At 51.9% G+C, this 22,498-nt stretch overlaps 1 protein-coding gene across 2 annotated transcripts in view; it reads left to right on the forward strand.

Annotated features, from left to right (window-relative positions):
- Rps6ka2 (ribosomal protein S6 kinase A2) overlaps positions 1-22,498 on the forward strand; it is a 264,079-nt gene that overhangs the window by 205,307 nt on the left and 36,274 nt on the right. For both annotated transcript variants that reach the window (XR_007590671.1, XM_050135881.1), the window contains exons 9-13: positions 1,915-2,021; positions 4,704-4,741; positions 6,130-6,272; positions 13,968-14,038; positions 15,518-15,606. Coding sequence is in view for 1 of the 2 variants with exons in the window: in XM_050135881.1 (XP_049991838.1) it covers positions 1,915-2,021; positions 4,704-4,741; positions 6,130-6,272; positions 13,968-14,038; positions 15,518-15,606 (448 nt within the window). In the remaining variant the exon portion in view is untranslated. The remainder of the gene's footprint in view (positions 1-1,914; positions 2,022-4,703; positions 4,742-6,129; positions 6,273-13,967; positions 14,039-15,517; positions 15,607-22,498) is intronic.

Raw genomic sequence — 22,498 nt, forward strand, 5'->3', positions numbered from 1 at the left:
AGGAGCGTCTACATTGTGCCTTTCTTAGACAACTAGCAGATCAAGGTAGAGCGTGTGGCCAGATGGGAGAGGGCTCCTAGAGACTGGAGCTATTCCCCCTTTGTGTCCTGGAGGTCCCTGGAGCAATAGCACATGTAGCAGAAATTCAGGACTCTGATGATGGGATCCTCTACTTCTCTTAGCCAAGAAACCCAGACCTGTGGTTTTCTTTTGTTCAGTATCTGATGAGATAGCCTGTAGCTGGGCTTCTTGATCAAAAGCCCTGTACCTCCTTACAATGGGACATATAGATTATTATTGCAGAGGGATAAAGTGGCCACATCTGGGTGCATGGGTTCTTTGGGAGTTGGGGGGATGACAGCTTAAAAGGCCTTTTCCTGCCTTCTCTCCTTCAGCAGAGCTCTGGACAGTAGTCTGTGTGTGTGTGGCCACCATGATTGATTTCAAGGACTCACCTGTGGGCAGTAGATTAAAAGTGGGTTTGGGGACTCTGCAAGACGTACCCTGAGGTGTAGGAAAGCAGAGAGAGATGATAACTCTGTGTATTAGGTGAATCCAATCATGAAGGGGAACTTGGAACGTGATGGGATTTGACTGCAAAACCTACTGGATGCATTAACTGGTGTCAATGCATCCAGAAAGGAAACCAGCAAGCGGAGAGGTGCTGGTCACACATGGGAAATAGAATGGGGTGGAAGGGTGCTGGGAGTGGAGGAGGGTCTATAGTCCAGGGCTGGCTCCCACTTCCAGGGGTACCAGCTGACACTTTGTAGGACCTAAGACAGGTCTCCTTACTAGCAACTGAGCCCTGTCTGCTTGGCTGGTGACATTCACCACACATTTTAGCTCTGGTCTCAAGCCACATTCAGTTTGCATGTGGGTTTTTTTGTGTGTCTGCTTTCAAAGAAAATGTAGTGGTAATGTGGAGTGCAGTCTCTTCAGCAAGGATGTCTCTTGGTGAGTGTTTTGTGAGGAACCTGAGGAGATGGTCCCATGAAGGCAGCACTTCCTGTGCTAGCATGAGGACCTAAGAGTTGGGGTCTCTACCCACCCATCTCAAAAGGCTGGGTCAGCAGCTCACCCTGTGCTCTTAGCACTGGGGAGCAGAGTATGGAATCATGACATCACAGGGCCAGCCAAGTGTAACCAAATTGGTGAGCTCTGTTTTGGTGAGATTTCCTTTCTCAAAAAATAAGGTGGAGAATGACCAAGCAAGATACCTGAGATGAACCTCTGACCTCTATGCACATACGTGCAAAAACATCTGTATGCCTACACATGCATATATACAAAAACATGCAAGGACTTGCCTTCCCATTGAGATTACTGCAGAAGCGTGAGCAGGACAGGACAAAGCTAATGTACTGAAGGCTCCTGGCTCCAAGGCGTCCTGATACCATAACCAGCCTGGAATGCAGCACCAACCCCAACAATCACAGGCTCCCCTCCAACCAACACATTGTACTTGGCAGGATGCATCCCTCTGTGCAGAGGGCAGGTGGTTAGGCTGCCAGTTTGCACACCAGCCCAGGGACAGGTAGAAGAGGGGAGGGAGAAAGGCAAAATTGGAGACCCGTTTTCTATAGTCCTCCAACCGCTAACCATCTTGAATTCACACGGGAGCATCCCTCATAAGACGGGATCCCGGGGTTACACTGCAGCCTGAGCAGTTTGTCGGCTAAGGGCAGTTGGTGGTGGGCTGAGGTTGTGTTCACAAGGCTGACCAAATGAGCTCCGTAAGAGCACAGTCTGCAACCGTGAGAAGTCTCCTGCAGTAGGAGTGGCGGGAAAGCATCATGGGAGAGCCAGGATCTCCACACACGTATTCTGGGACAGCTCTGGTTTCTGCGATGCATGCTTTAAAACAAGCAGTCGTGGGAGAAGCTGAACCCTGGTCCTTTCCCACCCCTCTAGGTCATGTTCACCGAGGAGGATGTCAAGTTCTACCTGGCTGAGTTGGCGCTGGCCCTAGACCACCTTCACAGCCTGGGGATCATCTACCGGGATCTGAAGCCAGAGAAGTAAGGGGAAAGGCATTCACAGCCTGCTGGGGCATCTGCTGCCAGCCCACGCCAGTGGCTGTTACCTAGGATCTGAGTGGGCTGGGCACCGTGACATGGGGGTGGGTCCAGTGCTGGAGTTCCAAGAAGGCTAAGCAGATGTCACCACCTTACCTTGCACAGGTGCTCAGCAAAGGCAGGGTAGGCTTGTCCACTGTGGGAGGCCAGGCCACATCCCTTCTTCACACATAACTCTCCCCTGCCCAGCAGCTACCCCCTAGAGCCATGTCACACAAGAGATTGTCCCCATCACCGCCTCTTCCCGCCTGCTGTCATTCAGGCTTGGACACCTTCCTGCTGCTGCTCTAAGCTCTAGGGATATGGTTGGTTTGCCTCCTCTGAGATGGCTAGCTAGTAGATGGGTCAGATTAGTTCTCTCACGGGATCAGCTGAGGGGCAGTGGCCCCAGGGCCCCAGGTCAGTGTGTATATTTTCATCTCTGCTGTAGTCTAAATGAAAACAGGAACTACCTTGCAAAGTAATGGGATTCAGGGTTCTGATTTTCTTCCTGCATGGTCTGTGAGTAGCAGAACGCACAGGAGCTAGCACTGACTCATGCAGACAAGAGAGGACTTAGGAGGGGCCTGTGACCAGTCATACGGTGTCCCTGGCTGTCGTGCCACCTCTGAGACGTTTCCAAACCAGGACAGCCTAAAGCCATACCTTGAGTTCAAGATATCACGTAGTCAGGATGGACATCACCCTGCTTCTCCTTCTCTTGCACCCACACTGCCCTTGGAGGAAGACAGCTGCTTCTCTGAAGACATAGCTGTCATCTGGGTTTGACGGAGTGAAGTGTGTGCAGTGGGTAGCTCTGATCACCTATCAGTCAACAAATTATCACTGACTGATCCTATGAATCTGTGGAGACGTGACCCTGAAGGCCCTCTCTTCAGGAGCTCAGCGGGAATGGGAACTTTTGACCTATACCTGACCCCTCCATGGGCAGGAGCAGGAGGTCAGAATGACACCTCAGAGCAGGTTGGATATCATGTCTCTTAGTGCTGACAGCATCCCCTGTACCCCTCACCCCCCAGGAGGTGACCACCGAGCCTGGCTTCCTCCCAGGGCTCACGCAAAGCTTATCACAAGCTTACCTCACATTAATTCAATGGAGTTCATGAGCCTTATACAAATCTGTGCTGCAGCTATGACCCCTACAGAAGACTTCTGTATGCTCAGAGCCGTTCTGGGCATCAGGACCTTGGCTCCCACTCACTTGTAAAGGCTGAGCTGGTTCTTGAAGCTAAAGATAGTAACATTTAATTACAGGATAAAAACAAAGATTTTGTGGTCCAATTAGAATTATTTGGGAATGAATTTTGAATTTGCTTAATTCTGTGCAAAGACTCAGTATGACTGAGAAGCAAAGATGAAAACATTAAACATCTGCTTCTTTAATTATAACTCAGCATGTTAGTTAATATGCTAACGTTTCCCAGAAAACACTGGCTATCCTTTAAACCTGTGGCCCATAGTTTCCATGTTGTCAATATACAGAAAATAGCATTTACCCTCAAGTGTGGTAGAGGGCACAGCCAGGTGACCATGGCGAGTTCAAGTGTCACGTACCCATGGCGAGTTCAAGGGTCACGTACCCATAGTGAGTTCAAGTGTCACGTGCCCTCACAGTCCCTTCAGCAGAGTGCTTTTCAGCCCGCAGAGCTGTGACTGTCCCAGCTGCACTCTGCACAGCTTTCTTCCACCCCGCCCAATCCTGGCAGACACAGTCTTTCTGGATGTGGAACTCAGGGTCTTCCGTGAGTGGAAACCCAGGCTTGTGGCAGGCTTCCCCACCTCTTGGGGTATTGTTTACACCCTCCCCGGCCACTTCCTTGTTTCTTTAGGGTGAATGGTACCTTCTGGGGCCTCATGGAGCAGACTTTATGACAGTCCTAAAAACAGGTAGAAATGTTGGTGCCCTGGGCCGAGGGTGTGAGGGAGAGGGTAGCTAATGTCCCGTCCTCGTTCTCCACGTCTGCGGGATCGCTAGGAAGAGCACCCCAAAGGCCAGCCACGACATGAGGCTCTGTAGACAACAGTTCAGGAGTCCATACCAGGATGAAGCCGTGGGCAGCTCAAAATCCCTTTGCTGAACCCCTGCTGTGTGCATGGCCCTCACTGGAGGCCAGGATTGCTCCAAAGTGTTGGGGCCAGTGCCAAGAGAGTCTGAGATTCTGAGAAGAGGGTCTCTGGGCATCGAGGGCTTCCCGGGGTCAGGGAATTTCCTCTGCAGAGGCTGTAGGCATCTATGTGCCAAAACAGTTAGAAAACCCACTCTATTGTATTGTGAAGGGATCCAAGGGTTCCAATCTGAAGGCTCAAAAACATGCAGCCCTGCAGGCTCATGACCAGGATCCTTGGTTCTCCTCCCCCAGGCTCATGACCAGGATTCTTGGTTTCCCTCCTCCAGGCTCATGACGGGTCCGTCTCCCCCAGTCTCATGACCACAGCCTTTTGCTCCCTTCCTGAGCTGGTCCACCATAAGACAAGCTATCCGGGATGCAGCCTGTCAGAAGCCCAAGCATTGGGCAAGCATCTCAGCTCCAAGGGGCTTTTCTCTGAACTCTACGTGCTAAGGGACCATGAGAGCTCCGTCTTTTTTTGTTTCTCTGATGTCTGTTTTCTTTCCCTTTCTTCCAGCATCCTCCTGGATGAAGAGGGGCATATTAAGATCACAGGTTGGTTAAACAAACAAACAAAACACACAACATCTTTATCTCCCTTCATCACTGATTATCCCTTATGAATTTGTGAACCACCTCATAACAGCCCCTGTCCACTCTCTGACCTGGCTGAAGTTTTGTTGCCCAAGTGCTGGCCTTCTGTGTGTGTGTGTGTGTGTGTGTGTGTGTGTGTGTGTGTGTGTGCGCGCACGCACACACAGCAGAGAGAAACTCCAACTTCTGAAATACTTCCTCTGTCTCCTACCTAAGACTCCTTCCTGGCAGCGCCGGCTCTCACACGTGTGCACACAGCAAGGGGGCACACAGGCTTTTAGATTACCTCCCCTGTTCACCTGCCTAAGGCTCAGCAACCCTGAGTCTTTGACTAGAAGCTGTGAGCCCGTGTCCCTTAAGGCAGATGCAGGGCCTGCCCAGTGGTCATAGCCTTGTCTCTCCCAGCAGCAGCGGCCCAGCTGCCCTTGTTTATATCCAGACCTTGTAGCATTGATATAATCAGCCCAGCTACAAACATTCCGTCTCACCTCCGTGGCCCGTGTGTACACCAGCTTCCAGTGACTTCCCCACTGCCCGTGTGTACACCAGCTTCCAGTGACTACCCACTGCCCATGTGTACACAGCTTCCAGGGACTCCCCACTGCCCGTGTGTACACAGCTTCCAGTGATTCCCCACTGCTCATGTGTATACCAGCCCCCAGTGGCTGCTGTAACAAGTTACCAGAAACACGATTTACCACTTTACCATTCTGGAGCTGTTAGATGTCAAGATTGGCCCGTGGGGAGAATCACTTGCCTTGAGTTTTTGAGCTTCCATGGACCCCCTCCTCTTCTGCTGTACCAGCCTCTTGCAATCTCTATGGTTCTCCCCTCCCTAAGGTCACTTGGACCATCGGTTAATACCCTACTCAGGATCCATACTGTGTGCCTGCACCGTAAGACAGTCTGTTCACAGGTTCTAGGCTTTGGGCTCCATTTTCCTACCCATTGACCTGTCCTGGCCTCATCTCTACGTGCGCTGTAACCTGCTGAGTCTATTTAACAAGCACCTGCTTCCCAAGCGGGTGCCAGCAATGCCTCCTTTCCTCCTGCAAGAACCACATCTCACTCCTCCCCTTCTGGGCCCCTCAGCCTGCATCACCCCATGCTGATACGTGGGAAAGGCTCTCTGGGAATCCATGTTCATTACCAAGAAGTGAGCCCCTTGCTGCTATGACAGAGCTCGTGATATGGGGGACGGGGAGGGCCAGGCTCTGGAAGCACCTTCAGCCTGAATAGTATGTCCTGGAGGTCCTAGGTCTCTGAGATGGTGAATCAAGGGGTCTGTCCACATAGACGTGGGGCTGTGCCTCAGGCTCAGGCAGTGTGTGTGCTGTGCTTGTGTTTAGATTTTGGCTTGAGCAAGGAGGCCATCGACCACGACAAGAGAGCCTATTCGTTCTGTGGGACTATCGAATACATGGCACCTGAGGTGGTGAACCGGCGGGGCCACACGCAGAGTGCCGACTGGTGGTCCTTCGGTGTGCTCATGGTAAGGTTTTCCCGCTCATTTCTTCTGTAAGGGAGGCTGTTTCCCAGATGACTTCCTCATCTCAGCTTGATCGAGACACTGGAAACTGGAGGGGAAGCAGGCTTTGAAAGGCCCTGGCCCGTCTCTTACCTGCTCAGGAAGATGGTGAATTTGATATACCTGGAATGTGAAGACAGGCAGGGGCTCCTCTGTTAAACATACCTCTCTTGTTTCAGACGAAACACTTTGCCATGTTGTAAAATTTGGCCTACACCAAAGTGTTCATGGTGCTAGCCAGTTTTCTATTTGCATCTAGAAATGCTACCCATTTCCCAATCTGGCATGCTGCTTCCCTTTCTAGTCTTCCCACCCCAGCAGGACAGGAAGGATGCTCATTGGCCACTCACATCTCCCTGCAGGCCGGTTTTCATTGCTGTGGAATCTAACACCAATGATTCCCGGCATCCCTTTAGTGTGCGCATTTAACACCAGAAGAAACTGAGACTGTGAGACCCTCAGTAGATGCTGCAGTAAGAAAGTCCCAGGCAGCTCTCAGCAGGTCCTGTACATCCAAATATGCACCTCTTATAAACACAGCCAGCTGTCATCCTCTACCCGTGCAGTCCAGAGCCCTGGTTCAGATTTGCCCCTAGGGGTGCCTTGAAGCCTCAAGGGACCATGGTCATCCATACTTGGGGCCACAGCTATCCCCAAGGCTGGGAAACTCTAGCTGTGTAAAATTGCTAACTTCTGAGGGCCCTTCCAGCCAGCTGGGGAGAGACTAACTCTCACTAAGAGATGCTCTCGCCACCCTGGGGCAGAACCATACTTTCTCTTCCCTGTCAGATCTTCATGAAAGCTGGCCATCATGGAGTATCCCAGTGTGCTGCATCCCATGAGAGACGGAGGGCAGCCATCAGCAGCCCCTCTCCCCTGTACCCTAGGCTGGTGCTCATGGCTGTGATACCCCTTTTTAGAACTGTCATAAATTCTGCTCTGTGAGATCCCAGGAGGTACCATGCACCCTGAAGGAAGGAAGCAACAGCTTGAGGGGGAGCCTGCCACATGCCACACGCTTACACTCGTGTAAGTTAGTGGTGCAACGTGAGGAGGGGCAGTCACGGAGGTGGCAACAGTGCTGGTGGTTATCCAGCCCTGAGGGCAGTGGCTAGAATCCAGGTCTCCTGAAGGCCACCAGCCAAGTCCTGTGGTCCCAGGGTTGTCTCAAAGTGTCTTATTTACAGATTGAAAGGGTCCTGTCTTTGTGTATGCTGAAGAGACAGTTGACTGCTCTCTTCAGGGTGATGTTTGCTCAGATAGCTATGCTCACATGCAAACACTGTTTTCCTCAGATCCGCTGGCACAGCGGTTCTCAACCTTCCTGACTCTGTGACACTTCCGTACAGTTCCTCATGTTGTGGTGACCTTCAACAGTAAAATTATCTCATTGCTACTTCATAACTGTCATTTTGCTGCTGTTACAAATCATCATGTAAGTGTCTGACATGCAGGATACCCGGTAGGAGACCCCTGTGGGTGAGAACCACCGTCCTGGCAGGGTGATGGGTGTGTGCTGGTAGGGAAAAGGGGGATGGAGGTGATGCCCTCCCTTGAAGTCCTCCCTTCCCTTCCTGCAGGCTTTACTGAAAGGCCTGAAATCTCCTTTGCTGAGTCTGGCTGTAGGTCAGGAGTGGCTCTTTCTTGCTGCCCCACACTCGTGAGAGCTCAAGCCCTCCAGGAGCAGGCTGACCCGCTGTATGTCCAGGCTTCCCCTTGTCTCCCGCAGCTGCTGTGACCAGCGGTCTGCACAGCAGTGCTGCAGATAGACCTTGGCATAGGGGAGGAGGTCATGGACTCCTGTGCTCTCTGACAGGGCAGCTGATGGGGGCGGGAGGTGGGGTAAGAACGGGGCCAGACAGCTTCCCATATAGTCGCAGGCAAGAGCTACCTCTGGGTGCCTTTCCTGACCCTAAGCTGTCCCTGGCTGCCTCTCTGCAGCTCCTGGGCATTCTGGTCACCACACTACATCTCTCTTCTGTCATTGAATGTTTGGAAACTTCCCCAGCTCAGATGTCACCTGCCCCAGACTCCCTGGCACGGCAGCCCTATACTCTGAGTCTGCTTCCCAAGGGCATACAGTGGTCCCAGCATGCAATGTCCCCATGACCTTTACCCTACCTGGGTCTCACTCTCTCCCAGAGTTTGCAAAGCTGAGGCAGGGAGCCAGCTTCTGCTCCCAAGGGTGTACTTACTGTGTGTAAGGGTGTGGCTGCCACACGTACCCACCAGGATCCATTGTGGTCCAGGTTCTCATACATAGAGGACAGTCCTGCAGGATGGCTCAGTTGTTGGGGGACAGTCCTGCTGGATGGCTCATTTGCCAGATGTCATGACACTTGGTTTTATTTATCAGCTCTACTGGATGAAGTCACGTCTGGCTCATTAATGACACGCACTTTGGCATGTCTGTGAGGCCTTTCTATAGAGTCTGAGAGAGGAAGACTGGATGTGGGCAGTAGCATCCCATGGACCAGGGTCCAGGACTGAATAAGTGTGGGAAAATGTACACCAGCATTCATCAGTCTGTATGTCCTGACCTGACCAGATGTGAACAGGCCCTGCTTGCCACCACCTTCCCTACAGTGGTGGCGGGAGCCTTCTCAGCATGAAAGACAAACTGACCCTTGCTCTCTGCATGGATCAGCAACTGTTCCTATTGCTTGGCACAAGCAGCTGAGGAGGCCAGGGTTTGTCGTGGCTCACAATGTGAGGGGAAGTCTATGGTGCTGGGGAAGGCGTGGCAGTTAGAACGTTACTGACTGTGGTGGCAGGAGCTTTAGGTAATCGGTCATGTCATAGCTACAACCAAGAAATGGAGAGGAAGGAATGCCACTGCTCAGCTGGGGTCCCGCTCCTTTCTCTGTCCAGGACCCCAGCCCATGAAATGGTGCCACCCACTCTCGGTGGGGGGGGTCTCTCTGGAAACACGATTGTATACATACCCACAAGTGTGTCTCCTAGAAAACTCTCAGTCCAGTAAAGCTGACAATCGCGATTAACCATTGTGTCTCCCTACGGGGTATTTCATCCCAGCTCAGGGAACAGCATTAATCAGCCTGAAGTTCCTTTCGTTCTAGCTGGGACTCTGCAGGCCACCTTGGAGCAGCTGGGAACATGCTGCCAGGGCTTCCAGCACTATGACTCCCCTAAAGCAGACACAGTGTCACAGGCTACAGCGAAAGACCACCCTCATCTGAGCCCCCCAATCTCTAAGCATGATGGGACTGAAATGAAGATCAAGGCTCAGAGAAGAATGAGCGGCAGATCCTAATACCCACAATCCCCTTTGTCATGCCCAAGCAGTCACGTGATGACCAGCTTCTCTCAGGATGGCCCATGGCAGCCTCAGGTTCCCCGTGCTTTCTTGGGTAACAGCAGAAGTTACTTTCCAGTAGGACGCCAGTGTGTCCTGTTATCTGCTTGAAGGATCGTTTGTGGACTGCTCATGTTGTGAGGTGCTTTATAGTCAGGAGACCTGAGCCCCACGATGGAAATGAGGACTTAGGAAGCCTGAGTAGACCTGACCTCTAGGATGGCCTGGAGAGGTGTGTGCTGTTCATAATTCCGTAGACTGGGGACCCCCCCCCCAGTGACATAAGAGCCTGGGGCCGCATCTGAGTACTGAGCTGGCTGTTGACTTCAGAGCCTTAGGTCAGTGTAGATCACTCTCTAGAACATACTGTGCCTGCTGTTCAGAAACGCAGGGGAACCCAGGCAATCATATGAAACCAGAGCCAACCGACTAAGACCCAGTCAAAGTTCTGCCAACCACCGCCAACCCTGCCATACTCGGACCTCAGTCAGGGAGTCCGTCTGTCGGTCTCCACCAGCCCCAGCTCTCTGTGGCAGAGACACTGATTCTGTCTCAGCGTAGGCTCCTGCGTGACCTGTGAACCGTCAGAGAAAGACCCGAGTGTCTCCAGCTGGGGGTGCACTGTCCTGGTGTGAAGTGTGGCTGGGGACTGCCAGGTCAGCGACTTGTCCCTGTGAGCCCAGGCCCCTCCCAACACGGAAGTCCTTGTGGCTGGAAACCCTAAGCTGGTTCTACATCAGGTCTCTATGGCTCAGGGGAGCTTTGCCTCTGTCAGTTTTCAGATCAACTTGTGGTTGCTTTTTAAGAATGTTGACCAGCGAGTGGACTTGAATGTCGACTCCCATGATGATCCCCTTCCAGAGAATTTTCTCACGCAGCTACCAGGAGGCTGCAGGAGAGGGGTGCTCACACCTGTCTCCAGCTACCTATGACCTGGGTTCCTTAGCTCTCCCTTAAGCCAGGACTTCACCTTAGAGACCAACCTCCCTGACCTCCACAGACTGGATGTAGGTGGCACCAATGCCCAAATCCATGGCAATTTGATGCTGACTTTGGAATCGTTCCCTGGGGTCTGAGAACTGCTTCTGGGGAGTACCATTTCTCATCCTGGGAGCATTGTAGCTACGCAAGTGAAGCTTGTCCGTATCTCATGGAGTCACGTGGTTGCTCACACGTGTATGCTTTCATGGGAGTCAAAGGGGACCTTGGCTGCTGTCATTTCACTCAAGAGCTGTGGTGGCATCTAACACCAGGGTACAAGTCTCATCAAGGGGAAACCATGTACCAGGCCCTGAGTCGAGACGAAAGACAGACATTTCCTGAGCATCACTCAAAAATGAGCACCTTTCTGTGGTCTCTTGGGGTCTGGAGATAAAACCAGAGAGGCTTCAGAAGCAGGACAGCGTCACCATTGTCTCATATCATGAGCAGGCCCTTAGCGAGCATTTCTGTGTACCCGTGTGTTGTCATGAGCAGGCCCTTAGCGAGCATTTCTGTGTACCCGTGTGTTGTCATGAGCAGGCCCTTACCTTAGCGAGCATTCCTGTGTGCCGTGTGCTGTCATGAGCAGGCCCTTAGCGAGCATTCCTGTGTGCCTGTGTGTTGTCATGAGCAGGCCCTTAGCGAGCGTTCCTGTGCACCCTTGTATTGGTCTCTACCATGCAGACCTAGAAATGAACCACATGAAGGGAGAGATGAGCAGAGAGCACGGGCTTTGATTGTTGTTGCCACACATTGTTCTTGTGCACCAGCCTGCACCGTGGCTCCATTTCTGCAGCAAGGATTAGAAGGCCACAGGTGGGACATATTCGCATTCTAGGCAGTCACAGGCTTTCTTGGAAATGGGATTTCATGAGCGCCATAAATAGACTGCAAGGAAGAGCGGAGCAGCAAGAGTTCCCCTCACTGGCACCCTATTTTGAGATGGTAATTTTTATAATCAGCTTATGCGTGCTCATCGTATTTATCCAACGAGTCGCTCATCTCCAGGCCGAGCATCCAGCCTTTCATTTTCATGATGTTTGTCTATTTTTGAGCTCTCATCTGTTGCTCTCGCCTTTTATTACGGATGCATTTGTTGTCGCCTGCAGCCCAATCGTCTGTGCACTTTAATCACGCATGGGGCCAGCGGCAGCGCAGTGTGACAGGGTGAACCTCGGAGCCCTGAACTGGCAGGGCCTTGTTCAACCCCTTTAAACGCTGGTTTACAAAGAGAAAGCCGATAATACATTGTAAGCATCCCTCTCTCGCCTCTCTCCCACCGAAACCTTCCTCTCCAGCAGCTCTCGCTCCACTCTCATGACATATTTATGTGGGAGGTGAAATGACTCAAATTCATTATGTAAATGTACGAAACTGTCAAACAATAATAAAAAGACTAAGAACTGTAACCTCCTCTCTCTCTAAGTTTATAACTGTGCTCTGTTAGCTTGTCAGCTGTGGTTGGCTTTCTCTAGCACCTCGGCTGGATTTGAACCCCCTAGGAGACACACTCAATGTGTTTGTGGGTCGTTTCCAGAGAGGCCTAACTGATGAGGAAAGACCCACTCCAGATATGGAGAGCACCACCCATAGACTGGAGAGGGAGAGAGAAGAAACCGGCGGGCAACGCCAGCTCTGTCTTTTTGCTTCCCGACTGGATACTGTGTGAGCAGCAGCTCATGCTCCTGTCTCCTGCCTTCCCTCCAGCACTGGCTGCCTGAGAACTCTGCTTTCCTTGACTGCTTTACACAGCAATGAGAAAAGTTAATGTGTTATCACCCCCGAAGTTCAGGAAGCGTTTAAGTGTCTTTCAGTTCAGAGCAGTGGCTCTCAACCTTCCCAATGCTGCGACCCTTTTTAACACAGTTCCTCATGCTGTGATGCCCCCCAACCATAGAATTTGTTTTGTTGCTACTTCATAACTGTAATTTTACTACTGTTATGAATTGTAATGTAATTATTTGGTATGCGGGCTATCTATTATGCAACCCCTGTGCAGGGTCATTGGATCCCCAGGTTGAGAATCACTGGTCTAATATGTTCTGTTAGTGGGATCCTAGCTGGCGACATCTTAGGTGTCCAGCAGTAGACATTTTGTTGCGTGTTGGCTCATCCACATATGCTACAGAACTTTCATAGTAAGCATGAACAGTTTTGTGTAGTAGGAGGTCAGTGCTCTGAGTGTCTTTAAATGAGGCTGGCAGGCCAATTGTCTCTGTCTTTGTTCTCGTGTCTCCCAGGATTTTCACAATGCAAAGCGAAGACACTGGACCATAAGTTAAGGGGCAGAGGCAGGTGCAGTGAAAGTATCAAGGCACTCGCAGGTTTAGTGTGACCGCTTAAAGACCTCCAGGCAGGCTGCTGCCTCCTCATCTAGACTGAAGTGAGCGGTGCTCACAGTAGATGCTTCACACATGTCTGCAGGTTTTAGTATCTCGTGTGCATGGTGGGGTTTGCTACCGCTGCCTTCACCTCTCAACGGCAGTGCTGGGGGCGTGGTGGAGGTGGTGGTGGCGATGATGGAGGAGGAGGTAGTGGTGTAGGTGGTGGTGATGGTCGTGGTGGTGGTGACAGAGGAAGAGGTGGTGGTGGAGGTGGTGGTGATGGTCGTGGTGGTGGTGATGGAGGAAGAGGTGGTGGTGATGGTCGTGGTGGTGGTGATGGAGGAGGAGGTGGTGGCATAGGTGGTGGTGGTGGTGGTAGTGGTGGCTGTGGTCATTGTGGTGGTTGTGGTAGTGGTGGTGGCCATGGTGGTGGTGGTGGCGGCTGCAGTGGTGGAGGCAGTGGTGTTGATGGTGATGGAGGTGCTGGTAATAACTGTAGGATCCAGGCCTCAGCCTCTGGAGCCCACAGAATCAACATTGTTTTTGTGAGTAAGAAACCCATGATCAGCGAGGTCTGCCCTTCAGGCCCTGCCTTATCTCAACTCCCTTCCTAAGCAGTGCTGTTTCCTGTGTGGGAGTCTTTGTGAGAGATTTCTGGCTCCCTCTGGTCCCCATCAGGTGTTATTAATGGGCTGTACCCAGGATCCTTCCCATCAGAGACAAAGAGCATGCAGCGGTCCATGTGAGCAGTCTCCCTCCTGCTCATCACCCCCCACCTTCCCTAGGCTGCTCTGACCCCTCTCCTGCTGCCGCTCTCCACAGCGCTCACCAGGGAAAGAAAGCCCTAACCCACATGTAGTGTAGTCAACCATCAGTCACCGTGTTCGTCCTTCTGAGCCTCTCCAGCTAGAAAGGGAACCTGGAGGCCAAGGTCCTGGTGCCTCACCACGGGGCTGCTGTCCCACTGATGGATAGGGTTGGGGATGAAGGAACAAACTCATCCGTTTTTTTTTTTTTGTTTTTTTTTTTGCTCTACAGTTCGAGATGCTCACAGGGTCCCTGCCATTCCAGGGGAAGGACAGGAAGGAGACGATGGCCCTCATCCTCAAGTGAGTGTGGGTACCTGCTCCAAAGTAGACACTCCACCCGGGAGCTGAGTCGTGGGCTTTGTGTCGATAGCTGAGGAGGAGGTGGGCTGCTGAGTTCAGTGGGAGCCGTGGTGTTGGGAAGAGCCATCTCTTCATCACCATGGATGGATTGCATGCCGGCTGTGTGTGTGAACCTTGGCTGTCCTGGAAGACCCACTGGAGAATTCTGATGAACTTTCAGACGTAGATTAACTCACGTAGATTGTCCGGTGTTGGCTTCCAGGTGATGACAGTGGTCTCCTGGGTGGCAGAGAGGGCACAGGTGCAGGCTTCCACTCTCCCTGCTGAACCTGCACATGGTAACCTGCACCCCACACGACTGCAGGGGGCACCGTGTGGTTGCAAACTGTTTCTGACTCGGTCTCCTCAGACTCATTTACCTAAAGAACAGGAGAGCTCTAGGGCCATAGAAGAGGCCATCGACCACTGTTGAACCCTTGGCCACCTGCTATAAAGTCCTTGATGAGCTGGGCATAAGAGATGGGAACCCCAAATCAGTAAGGGTCCCATGAAAAGTCACAGCACTGTTCTTGTGTCTCCCACTAGAATGTTGGCATAAAAGGATTTTACTAAACTTAGGAGACATTAGACATTGCAAGCCATATCTTTGTGACTTCCTCCTGTATAGACAGGACAGAAGGTAGAAACTCTACCGCAGGGACACATCACAAAGCCTTGCATGGTTCAGGATTTCCTTGTGGTCTTCCAGGGCAGCCAGTGATCCTGTATGCATCTGATCCATGTGCTTACTAGGTAGCTGCCAATAGCTGTACCCTGTGTTCTTGGTGGAGCACCTTTGTTCCCTAGGTTTTAATGGGAACTTGTTTTACTTTTGGTGAAAGCTGGGGCAGTCCTCCCAGCAAACCCATATGGGCCCGTGTCTGTCCAGGCTGCGGGTCAGGCCACACTCAGTGCCTGGTGCTGGGTAAGGTCCAAGGACTCCAGGGGCCAACGTTCCGGTTCCGGGCCTTTGGGACGCTCCTTTTGCAGACATTCTCCATAGTTCTACTTGCCGGGGAAGTAAGAGGACACTGTTCCCAGGGTGCTGGAAAGGAGCTCACTGAACTTAAGACACCAATACCCTCGCTTGCTTAAGGGAATGTGGCATTGGGAAAACTTTGTTTCCATGGGCGATGCTGTCGGTTCTCGGGGATCCCTGCTGCTGCTTTGACCCCTCACTGTGTTTTAAGTGGACTAGTAAGTAGCAGTTATGGAAACTGCAGTTTTAATTTTGAATATGGTCAGTAGCCAGCTACAAGTTGCATGAGCTGAAGCTCTTCACATGGTTTTAGGCAGAGTGGGGTCCTCAGGTGAATGCTGGCACCGTCGTCCAGATGTTTGGGGAACTGTTCCCTTGCAAGCAGAGCGGCTCACAGAACGGGGCACCGCACTTGACCTTTGTCCTCTCCCTTCTCACCTGTGTTCCCTTCTGTCTTCCAGAGCCAAGCTGGGCATGCCCCAGTTCCTCAGCGTGGAGGCACAGAGCCTGCTGAGGGCCCTCTTCAAGCGGAACCCCTGCAACCGGCTAGGTAAGGGTCCCCACGGTACGCCCTCCTGCAGGAATGCAGCGAGGCTGCCCAGGAATGTGGGGGTCACCGTTCAGTGCCCCAGGGGAACATGGAAGACTCCCTCCCTGGTTCCTAACTCTGACTGAACTGTGTGCTTGGTCTTGCTGAGGTCACAGGAAGCAGAGGGTCCCTGAAGCGAGGAAACACTCACATGTGGTCTAAACTGCACAGACACGTTATCTTATTAGGATTGCTGAAAGGTGTATGATTCTCAATGTATCTTTTTTTCCTTTTTAATTCTCCGCTTTTGCACAAAACCCCGATATTTTCTTTTTGTCCCGTGTCTCTTTAAGAACTCCATAAAGTACAGATAGAATGGTTGAAAGGTCTCTTCTATTTATGGCCTCTTAAACTAAGAAGCCCAACACATACAGAGCCAAGACTTACTGTAGCATTAACCAAGCACCGTCCCCTTTCCCCAACTCCACTGGGTTTACTGCATGGCCCGGATACTCTTGGGGGACGGACTGAGCCGCAGGGATGGAGTAAGGGTCCTGTGGGAGTCTGGGCACAGCATGCTGGCCGTATGGCTTATCCCACAGATGAGCAGAAGCAACACAGGCCATTGGCTCTGCTTCACAGGTAGGAACACTTCATTCAAAGGCAAGTCAGGAAATATTTCATTCTAGAAGAAATAATTAGATTTTCCTCTCTGCCTGGCTCAGCCCCAAGGAAGCCAGGCCTCGTTTACTTCCTTTCGTGTATCAGCTTCCATTCGGGAAACTTGTGAGTCATTTATGATCTTCAGCTATTAGAAAATGCCTATTAAAAGCCCTGTCCCCCTTCCTATGACATCTTCCTAGCGTGCGAGGTGACTTGTATACAGTGGTGTGGTCTGAGGAATACAGGGCTGTGCTGTGCTAGTCCAGCAGTGAAACAGAGCCGCATTCGACTTCTAATCCAGGCTTCACGCCAGGCACAGCTATTCCCTCCCGAGGTTGCTTTAGAAAAATTCCGCTTCACGAGCGTATTAAAGACATACCTACTGTAGTCATCCTGGACCAGATGCCCTTGTCATTACCTCCCTCCTCACCCATGACCATCAGTCCCAGACCCAGGCAAGGTCTGTGGGGGAGCAGCCCCAGTGAGGATGGCTGCTTCACAACCGACATGGATTTGCCTAGAGTGGAGTGCACAGGAGACACTGGAGAGGGTGCTCATCCTGCGTGGAGCCTGTGATTGCCTCTGTGGCCAAGCTTGTGAGGCTTCGTGAAATGGGCTGCCCCAGTGCAGACTTTACAGTTAGGCCCAAGAGCTGGGGCTGTTCCCCAGCTGACCAGAGCACTTAACCTGCCAAAAGCTCACCAAGATGACCCACAGGGAGGTGACAGTCCCGGGTAAGCAGCTCTGGTCCCCAAGGTGCCAGTGTGGTGATGAGACGGAAATCCCCAGGATGGGAATGTGTGGAGCCACGGTGGAATTCTTGGCATGGCTGTGCGTACAGGGTTGTGTGTGTTGGGCTCTTGATTTGGAGGAAACCCATGGTTCAGAGTCTCTCTGTGCTGTTGTTCTTGGATCGGTTACACAAATCTCAGCTAGGACCTGAGACCTCAGCCAAGAATCACTGTGGCTTCTCATGGGACCAAGAAGGTTATGATCATTTTTACTGGGCAATGTACGCTCACATGTAGTGGTCTAAGGCCCCTGTTGCTCTCTGAACTGCCAGCTTTGCCTTGCTGTGTTCCTTGGTTCCTGGTAGGGAAGGCAGTCGTGTGCTCGGGGGCAGTGACTCCTGTTTATTCAGGCCTGCTGCAAGCAAGAACGCCCACCCTGAGGAGTGGGGCATCGAGGATGGGACACTCCTTCTCAGTCAGAAAGCACAGTGGTGTCCGCTGGTGTCCACACCGAGGAGGCCACTGGTCCTGGAGCTGACCTCCCACCACACTTCCTTCAGCCTATTCCCCCTCTTTGGTGAGCAGCCCTGAGATCAACCTCCCGGAGCACAGGGCTAGCACTTGCTCCAGACTGATTTTCTTTGAGATGCTGAGGGTCCCCACATCCAGCATTGCTCATGCTAAGCAAACACTTCATGCACCTCCACCCCTTCTATTCCTCTTGACACAGGTCTTATTAAGTTACTCAGGCTCCTCTGGAATCTACTCTTTAGCCAAGTAGGCCTTGAATTTTTGAGCATTCTGTCTTGGTCTTGACCAGAGGAGCTAGGTCAGTGCATACCGGAACACCCCCACCCCTCAGAACACACTGCTTCAGAATCGCTTCGTAGCTCTCAGGTTCCCCAAAGTGCAGGAGAACACATTCACTTATCATTACCGCTTACCTCTGAACCCCAGAGCCCTGTCTAGAGCTCTGCCCTGCTTTCGACTGTCTTCTGAAGTTTTGATCCTAACCTGATCTTTCTTGCAATCCTGGGGTACTCTTTGGTCCCTTCCTGAGTGGCCTACACTGTCCAGTGTAAGTACAGCCATGCTGAGTGGGACCCTGAGACAATGAGGGGATGGTGAGAGCCGCTGCTTAGTGCGCAGGTGAACAAGTCGTGTGACCTGCACTGTGTTCCAGCAGCCGCCCTGAGTCAAGGGCTTGTGGTGGTGCTGTAGAGTAGCTCAAAGGAGAACCCTGATCCATTTATAAATGGAGGCATCTGATGAGAACTGCTTTGGGCTGCAAAAATGTATTTCTGCTTGTGGGGGGTCTGTCACAGGAGGCCATGTGTGGATGTAGGTTTTGAGGCATCACCTGGCAGCTGGGCTCCCGCTGTGACTTGTCTTTTCATTCCCATGCTTGGCTGTCTTATGATCAGCAAGTAGCCGCAACAGCTCCAGGAGGCCATAGCATCCGTATTGAAGGGAGAAAGAGGGGGGACGGAGCGAGCAAGTGCTTGTGTCCCTTTGTGGGGAAAGCGTATTTGAAAGTCCTCCTCAAAGCTTACTATCACTTCTTGTTGATAGAACTTGCTCACCTGGCACTTCTGAGTAGAAGAAAGGCAGGAAGCAGGCATCTGTGGTTGGGGTGACATAAGAAAGGCTGGGGACCAGGTTTCCTTAGCAGCCACCAGGGTCAGCGAGAGGGTCCCACAAGTCACAGCTAGTGCAGGCAGGTGTGCTGTCTGCTCACCTTGGACCTGGGCTGCTAGACAATGAAAACCCTGGGAGCATTTGCTGATGCTGAGAGAACGGGAAAGAGGTGAGACTAGACACTCCAAGAAGGTCGGAGATGCAGGGGTCAGTGATGGCCAGTTTGGCACCCAGCTGGGTCTTTAGTCCAGTCCTCTCCATTGTCCTCATCACGGGGTAAAGCAGAAGAAATGATGACAGCAAATGGTTTGCCTACATCCCACTCCTGGCTAGCATGCTAGAAGGTGCTGTCCTTGACTGTACTCAGTGGGCTCTTGTTCACTTGGGGGTTCTCCATCAGAGACTTTCAAATGTTCTTGCCACATCAGCATCCACAGCCGAGACGGTCCTCTCTGGTCTCCCCGCAGTGTGGTGTTGTGGTGCTCGGACCTGCCTAGGAGCAGCCATTTTTGGCCATTCCATCTGCCTGGACTGAGGATGTCACAGCTGTAGTCTCATTTTGCCAACATTGTGTTTTGACTCCAGAGTATAAAAATCAGTGTTCCTGTCTCTGTTGACTTCCCTGAAGAGAGACCAGCCTTCCTTCTGTCCACTCCAGCATGTATAAGGGTCTCCACAGAAGTGAAGGGTTCCTCATTAGTTTGGGCCGTAGATGGTGAAACACACAGGCTCTTGCTGTCTGAGCCTCTGTGCCTATCAACAAGTGTGTATTGGCCCTGACCTGGGCCCAAGTAAGTGACCTTGGGAGTCAGCTTTTCTCCCTGAGGAGTGAGGTCAGTTGGTCCCTGAGGTCCCTCCTGACTTCACCAGCCCAGGGCGCTGCATACCCTCTCCCTCATCCAGGGAGACATCCTGGGCCCTCATCTTAAATGTGGAATTCGTGCAGCTCATAAAACTGGCCCATCACAGCATCCAGCTCATTCCTGTGCCTGTCTAACCATGAGCTTTGGGGAACCTGTTATATCTGGCTTTTTTCATAAACACCTGCTTTTCAGGACAACAGGAAAACACAAGGGCTTCTTGTCAGAAGCCTCAAAACAGGGGACATGCCCTTCATGACCACAGCGGTGCTTGGGACACAGCCATCTATTGTTCAAAAGCTATCACCAGGGCTGACAGCCAAAAGGGCTTTGGTATTCTGGAGCAATGTCAGGTCAGAGTCCTGTGTAGAACCTGAGTCGGAGCCAGCATCGGCACCTCACTAACTGTGGCAGGACCACTGTCACATCGTGCCCACAGGGTCCCCCGTCGGCATAGACAGACTTTTGCAAAACGCTCTCTATGTTCATGTTGTCTTTCTGAGTCCTTGGAGATCTTCCAGACTTGCAGATAAACTGTCTGTTATTCACACATGGATTCTCTACTCAATTTACACCAAGGTTGTCCCTCTTCTCTCTTCACCTGCCAAGAACCCCCTGAATTCTCACCACAATTGCATTTGCTGAATTGCGTGAAAAATCTCAATTTATTTATTTTCCTTGAATTTTACACACTTTCATTCTGTATAGCCAATGGGCATTAAAGATAGGTAGATTTAGAAAACCAGAAGAAAGATAATTATATAACATTCTAGTCTTAATGGATTTGCGTGTATTTTGAGATTGTATTTATTGGCTTCAATGGCTTCCAGCAAGGGCTTCAATTCCCTACCAGACTTCTGTCTCACACAGGCAGCTGCAAATGCAGACGTCTTGATTCCTGACGTCTTCAAAACTGTTTCTGTAGTGTTGGGATAAAACAAAAAGCCCTGGTTTTTTTACACCTTGCAAATTTGGATGGGGGTATTGTTTTGGTGACCTTTAGAACTGATGGCACCCTGAGATACTGGTCAGAATTTATCTCACCCTAATTCCAGCTAATTGGTGAAAGCCTGTGATCGTCGTTCAGTCAGCTCCACTTTAGGGATGGCATCTCCTTCAGGCATGCTGACAGATGTCCCCAGAAGCTTTGCTTCACACACCAGCTAGCTCGACTGACGCTGCGGGCAGCACTTGGCCAGAGCAGCGAGGTTGCACCTGTGCAATATGGCGGATGCTTCAGTTTAAAAGGAGCTGTTTAAACCGTGCGCAGCAGCCCGGGATAGCCGGTCTGCTTGGAAACGAGAGAGGAGACAGGCCAGATGTGCTATTCTCCCAGGGCTGGAGACGGCCCCTCCTCTGCCTCAAGCGCCTCAGCAGACCGGCCCTGCAAACAGCAACTGCATAGTATTTTAATAATTTAAAATTTCTTTCTTTTCTTTTGGGGGTGCTGTTTATAAGGGGAGCAGCCAATATTTGGAGACTCTGAGACACAAGGGCCCAACCCAGTCTTAGGATTTCCCACATGGCAGCAAGCAGTATGCAGGTCTTTTTCCCCACCCTGAGGGCCACACTGGCACCCTGTGACAGGGAGCTGCCAGGTGTAACTGACAAACTTGGTCCCGTTTGTACACAGGGCAGGACTCTTCAGGAGAAGACCCAAAGACACTAGTAACGTTTCTCGGGTTCGATGAAACAGCAAAGCCCACAAAAATGAGGCTGAGGGTAAACACACGATACTGAGAGGAGACCAGAGGCTCAGCAGGGCTTGTCCCAGGCTCCTGCAGCCTGCACCCCACTCCTAGGACCCTTATCTCTTGGACAGGTGTCCTGGGACCCACCATCATACGAGGGGTCCTGCCGGGAATGGTGGCGAGGGTGGCGAGGACGATTTGGTTCTCGCTGTTGCCTTTGGAGGGAAGGGGTCCTGGTTTCTCTGCACTCTATGGAGAGAGACAAGCGTATGAGAGGCCGGAGGAACTTGGTTATCTGGGGCTTCACTTTGGGGTTCATTTCCTGAGCCCCAATATGCTTCACAGTCATTGGTGGTCCAGGCCATCCTAGCTTTCCCGGCCTTTCCTCACCATACTTGTGCAGGTGGTGAAAACAGGGCACAGTGCCATGAAAGAGACATGAAGTGTCTGTGTGCAGACAGTCTAGAAGGATCTCCTAATTGCTCTTATGTTGGCTCAGGGGTCTTCCTAGATCTAACAGAAAGTCCTCATTATCGGGGGTCCTGGGGTAGCCTACAGATGACACCCCTCAGAGGCACTCAGAGGCCTTGCTGCCAGGGTGCAGGGAGGCAGGGGAGCAGCTCCTTTGCTATGACCCTGCCTGGTTTGTGCTTTCTCGCCGTGTAACCGCCAATCCATAGCTTAACCTCTCTGTGCTTGGTTGCTTATCTGTGAACTGAGAGTAACAGTGTGTACCCCAAAGTTGTTAGTGGACTTCACAGAGACAGGACAGTGCCTGGCACATAGGAAATGCTGACCTGTGTCATATAGATTGAGTGGGACTATACGGGACCCATGGAGGGGTGCTGTTGTTCAGAGGACCGTCTCAGCAGCCAGCCATCTGTGTTGCCCCCCACATTCCAAGCTGTCCCAGGCCTAAGCCATCCACACCCCACAGCCTTCTCCTCAGCTGGCTGCTGTATTCTGTGCCAGTCACTTCCGTTCCCATGTGGAAGCCTCCGTGTGCCATCCACAACCATACGCAGCTGCCGGGTGAAGTGCTGGGCACCCTCAGAGGTGCTTGGCATCCTGAGGCCCCGAATACCCCCCAGGTATTCTGTCGGGGCCTCTGGACTGTGGAGAAGGGGACACACCAGCCTTGGTGGGGACAGATGAACTGGTGTGGGCTGAGGAGTGAGAACCCAGCCCGTGGCAGAGGCTAGGGAAGATTACTGCCCTGACTGGCTTCCAGAACTGTCACCTATGCCACAAAGGGTCCATCCCAGACCTAGCATCTGTGACTGAGAACAGTTTTCAAATCCTAGCAGCTCAAAGTAGAGGGTGAAAAAGT

The sequence above is a fragment of the Alexandromys fortis genome, unplaced genomic scaffold, assembly GCF_014885135.2.
Source record: "Alexandromys fortis isolate MF-2015 unplaced genomic scaffold, M_Fortis_MF-2015_v1.1 scaffold_23, whole genome shotgun sequence".
Classification (NCBI taxonomy): domain Eukaryota; kingdom Metazoa; phylum Chordata; class Mammalia; order Rodentia; family Cricetidae; genus Alexandromys; species Alexandromys fortis.